We start from the raw sequence: 5,326 nt of genomic DNA on the forward strand, positions 1-5,326 counted from the left end.
GTGACGGGGTTTTGTGCTTCGAGCGCCCCCTAACCGCTAGGTCATACTAGGCCTACTCACATTATACTCCATATTTGTAAAGCTGTGTTGGCGAGCATGTTTGGTGACGGGGTTTTGTGCACTTCGAGCGCCCCCTAACCGCTAGGTCATACTAGGCCTACTCACATTATACTCCATATTTGTAAAGCTGTGTTACGTCTGATGATATATACTTCGTGTAATTTATCGGTTTGTATTGATGGTGTCACATGGCACAACAGATTAATATAGCTTAAATTCATATTTTGGTGGATGTTAACGATAATATATCTTGTGTAGTCAGTTGTTTTCTTTTCGATAGTTTCAATAAGTTTTTCAATTCTGTAGTTTCTTCTTATGTGGCGACTTGCGGCTAAGTATCAGCATCTTTCAGAAACATCGGTGGGTGCTGAGTTGTACCAGATCATGAAGGATCACGTCCTCGAGCCATCTTCCTCAGATGTCGGTAGACAAGAAGTTAAGTCGAAACCCTGTTGCGCAAAGGTACATTTAATTCTGTCTTTAGCATTGTAAAAAAATAATGTTATTTACAACATCAATTATTAGATGAAAAACAAAAATCTTTCTCACAACTGTTTCTGAAAAACAAGGAACAACAACAGAAACTACATCACATCCAAACTACAACAGTTAGCTTCTGAAGTTCTTTTAGAGAGCTTACAATAAATTCAACAAGAGAAACTACATCACATCCAAACTACAACAGTTAGCTTCTGAAGTTCTTTTAGAGAGCTTACAATAAATTCAACAAGAGAAACTACATCACATCCAAACTACAACAGTTAGCTTCTGAAGTTCTTTTAGAGAGCTTATAATAAATTCAACAACAGAAACTACATCACATCCAAACTACAACAGTTAGCTTCTGAAGTTCTTTTAGAGAGCTTACAATAAATTCAACAACAGAAACTACATCACATCCAAACTACAATAGTTAGCTTCTGAATTTCTTTTAGAGAGCTTACAATAAATTCAACAACAGAAACTACATCACATTCAAACTACAACCGTTAGCTTCTGAAGTTCTTTTAGAGAGCTTACAATAAATTCAACAAGAGAAACTACATCACATCCAAACTACAATAGTTAGCTTCAGAATTTATTTTAGAGGGTTTACAATAACTTCAACAATAGAAACTACATCACATCCAAACTACAACAGTTATCTTCTGAATTTCTTTTAGAGAACTTACAATAAATTCAACAATAGAAACTACATCACATCCAAACTACAACAGTTATCTTCTGAATTTCTTTTAGAGAACTTACAATAAATTCAACAATAGAAACTACATCACATCCAAACTACAATAGTTAGCTTCTGAAGTTCTTTTAGAGCTTACAATAAATTCAACAACAGAAACTACATCACATCCAAACTACAACAGTTATCTTCTGAATTTCTTTTAGAGAACTTACAATAAATTCAACAACAGAAACTACATCACATCCAAACTACAATAGTTAGCTTAAGAATTTCCTTTAGAGAGCTTATAATAAATTCAACAACAGAAACTACATCACATCCAAACTACAATAGTTAGTTTCTGAATTTCTTTTAGAGAGTTGACAATAAATTCAACAACAGAAACTACATCACATCCAAACTACAATAGTTAGTTTCTGAATATCTTTTAGAGAGCTTATAATAAATTCAAGAACAGAAACTACATCACATCGAAACTACAATAGTTAGCTTCTGAAGTTTTTTTATAGAGCTTATAATAAATTCAACATGAGAAACTACTTCACTTCCAAACTACAACAGTTAACTTCTGAAGTTCTTTTAGAGAGCTTACAATAAATTCAACAAGAGAAACTACATCTTGTTGAATTTATTGTAAGCTCTCTAAAACAACTTCAGAAACTAACTATTGTAGTTTGGATGTGATGTAGTTTCTCTTGTTGAATTTATTATAAGCTCTATAAAAGAACTTCAGAAGCTAACTATTGTAGTTTGGATGTGATGTAGTTTCCATTGTTGAATTTCTTGTAAACTCTCTAAAAGAGATTCAGAAGCTAACTATTGTAGTTTGAATGTGTCCCTAACAATTAAAATACTGAAGTAAGATCTGAGTGTAGATCTGGTCATCAGTTGACCTGGGAGTCTTGTCAAATTTTGTCCCTAACAATTAAAATACTGAAGTAAGAACTGAGTGTAGACCTGGACATCAGTTGACCTGGAAGTCTTGTCAAAATTTTGTCCCAAACAATTAAAATACTGAAGTAAGATCTCAGTGTAGACCTGGACATCAGTTGATCTGGGAGTCTTGTCAAATTTTTGTCTCGAACAATTAAAATACTGAAGTAAGATCTGAGTGTAGACCTGGACATCAGTTGACCTGGGAGTCTTGGCAAAATTTCGTCTCTAATAAGAAAGAAATGACTGACAGCAAACACAATCATGACTTGGTGTGAGTGTCCAGCTAGTATACAGCTATAAATCCAACCTGGTCTTAGTTTTAACTTCTTCAGTGAAAAGTATAACAATAAAATCAGTCCAGTTTTGAGTTATGTCAGCAGTAACGAGCTACATGAATTACAAAAACGGAGTGTTCCCATTAAACAGTCCTGTTCTGTTGGAGAAATAATAAAAAGTCAAAGTTTTCGAAGTCATTGTTTGATATTCTATGAAAGTATATTGTTTGAGTTAAACTTATGATATAATTTTAGTCTTTCTACAAAATCTGAAGCGTTTCGTTTCTTACACTTGAAACTGTCTAATTTAATGTAAAAATCCATACATGGGCTTTCTAAGTCGACTAGGAGTTGTCCTGATTAAACTTGAATTTATTGTAAGCTCTCTAACTATTGTAGTTTTGATGTGATGTAGTTTCTATTGTTGAATTTATTGTAAGTTCTCTAAAAGAACTTCAGAAGCTAACTATTGTAGTTTGGAAGTGATGTAGTTTCTCTTGTTGAATTTATTATAATCTCTCTAAAACAACTTCAGAAACTAACTATTGTAGTTTGGATGTGATGTAGTTTCTGTTGTTGAATTTATTATAAGCTCTCTAAAGGAAATTCAGAAGCTAACTGTTGTAGTTTGGATGTGATGTAGTTTCTGTTCTTGAATTTATTATAAGCTCTATAAAAGAACTTCAGAAGCTAACTATTGTAGTTTGGATGTGATGTAGTTTCTATTGTTGAAGTTATTGTAAACCCTCTAAAACAACTTCAGAAACTAACTATTGTAGTTTGGATGTGATGTAGTTTCTCAAAAATTTGACAAGACTCCCAGGTCAACTGATGTCCAGGTCTACACTCAGATCCTACTTCAGTATTTTATTTGTTAGGGACAAAAATTTGACAAGACTCCCAGGTCAACTGATGTCAAGGTCTTTACTTCACGAATGTTGAGTTCTGTTCTCGGTCCTTACTTCTGTATTTATAATTATCACGGACGAAAGTTTTATCCAATACTTGAGTTATACTGATTTCTTTCTAAGTTTATTTAAATTAATTTTGTGTTGATGGAATAACTTTTTTAACTTATAAGTAAATCTGATGGCAGATAAGATCATTTTATGGTAGGTGGAATTCCTTTCGGACTCTTAAAATGTTTTTGAGAAACGTTCCACATGGTAAGAGTGTAAAATGGATATTGAGAAGAGAACAAACGCTTTTAGTGGAGTGTGAATTTTACGTGTTTTAATATACTTTAAAACGAACCATGTTCTATGTTGTGTAACATAAAAAAAAACCCTATCATTTGAACTAGCATAAGGACACTTACGACAAGGAAGGTTACGAGGAAATAGTAGATCCTGTTCAGAGAGCCAAGAAGTCTAAATTGGAGAGGTACTCGATGGTGGCTGATAGAATAAAGCGAAGAAAAAGACCCACTACGAAAAGAGAATGGCTAGATATTTACCGGGAAATCTTCAAAGGAATTGGAATCCCAAATGATAAACTGGAAAATCGTGACTCTTGGTTTTCTGCGCGTAAAAAACCAACAAGAAATATAGACCTATCGGAGGAATCTGATATGATAAAGGACTTCTGGACAGCTGGACATCGAGGAATATCCGAAGGAATTCATCCGTCAAGAGATGAATCCACGAAAATAACTAATCGTCTAGCTTCAAAACAAGACAAAGTGGGAAAACCAGGAAAACCATCCAGCAGTGGTAGTCCTTTGGAAATATTGGAGGAAATATTTGAAGGGGCAGGATATCCCAGAGAAGAAGCCAACCGGAAGGCTGCTTGGATCAATATACATAGAGTGATATTTCAACAAACTGGATACTCAAAAGAAGAAGCGTGTAAAATAGCTGTTCTATTAGCTATAAACCGTGAGATTTTCGAAGGATCGGGACAGTCTATTAACGAAGCTGTAAGAAGGGCTGCTTGGTTAGCCATGCATAGAGATACTCTGGAACGAACCGATATTCTGACTGAGGAGGCTGCCAGAAGTACTGCGTGGCTGTCTTTGTGTCGAGAACTTGTGGAGAATGAGACTACGTCAAAAAGCTAAGTTATATCCAGCCATATATCTCAATACTATTACTTGTTTCTCAGTATTTTTTTTTATAAAACTAATAAAATCGTAATTGTTGGAGTTAAACATGAATATTATTACAACTGTATACGCGGTCAACTAAAATAAAGTTTTAAATAAATTTAAACTAAGTACACTCAATACGAGATCTGGTAAAAATCAGATTAACTTGATACATATGACGCCAAGCTTGGTTGAAGTTAGATAAACTTGACAACCTGGTCATACTAAAATTATTTAAACTTAGTACACCAAACACCGGGTCTTGTTAAAATGATTTAACCTTAGTACACCAAACAACGGGTCTTGTTAAAATGATTTAAACTTAGTACACCAAACACCGGGTTTTCTTAAAATGATTTAAACTTAGTACACCAAACATCGGGTCTTGTTAAAATGATTTAAACTTAGTATACCAAACACTGGGTCTTGTTAAAATGATTTAAACTTAGTACACCAAACAACGGGTCTTGTTAAAGTGATTTAAACTTAGTACACCAAACAATGGGCCTTGTTAAAATGATTTAAACTTAGTACACCAAACAACGGGTCTTGTTAAAATGGGGGTCTTGTTAAAATGATTTAAACTTAGTACACCAAACACTGGGTCTTGTTAAAATGATTTAAACTTAGTACACCAAACAAAGGGTCTTGTTAAAATGATTTAAACTTAGTACACCAAACACCGGGTCTTGTTAAAATGATTTAAACTTAGTACACCAAACAACGGGTCTTGTTAAAATGATTTAAACTTAGTACACCAAACAACGGGTCTTGTTAAAATGA

The 5,326-nt window shown here is 33.8% G+C and overlaps 1 protein-coding gene across 3 annotated transcripts in view; it reads left to right on the forward strand.

Moving 5' to 3' along the window:
- The window catches only part of LOC111083846, a 6,326-nt gene extending 1,745 nt beyond the window's left edge, over positions 1–4,581 (forward strand). Inside the window, exons 2-3 of one of the 3 annotated variants that reach the window (XM_022380550.1) lie at positions 413–522; positions 3,761–4,581. In XM_022380550.1, coding sequence (XP_022236258.1) covers positions 445–522; positions 3,761–4,516 — 834 coding nt within the window. In that variant the 5' untranslated portion in view covers positions 413–444 and the 3' untranslated portion in view covers positions 4,517–4,581. Of the gene's footprint in view, positions 1–104; positions 523–3,760 lie in introns of those variants that run through there. The other 2 variants (XM_022380549.1, XM_022380548.1) reach the window with 2 other exon arrangements.
- The last annotated feature ends 745 nt before the right edge of the window (positions 4,582–5,326 follow it).

Source organism: Limulus polyphemus, unplaced genomic scaffold, assembly GCF_000517525.1.
Source record: "Limulus polyphemus unplaced genomic scaffold, Limulus_polyphemus-2.1.2 Scaffold11586, whole genome shotgun sequence".
Lineage (NCBI taxonomy): Eukaryota > Metazoa > Arthropoda > Merostomata > Xiphosura > Limulidae > Limulus > Limulus polyphemus.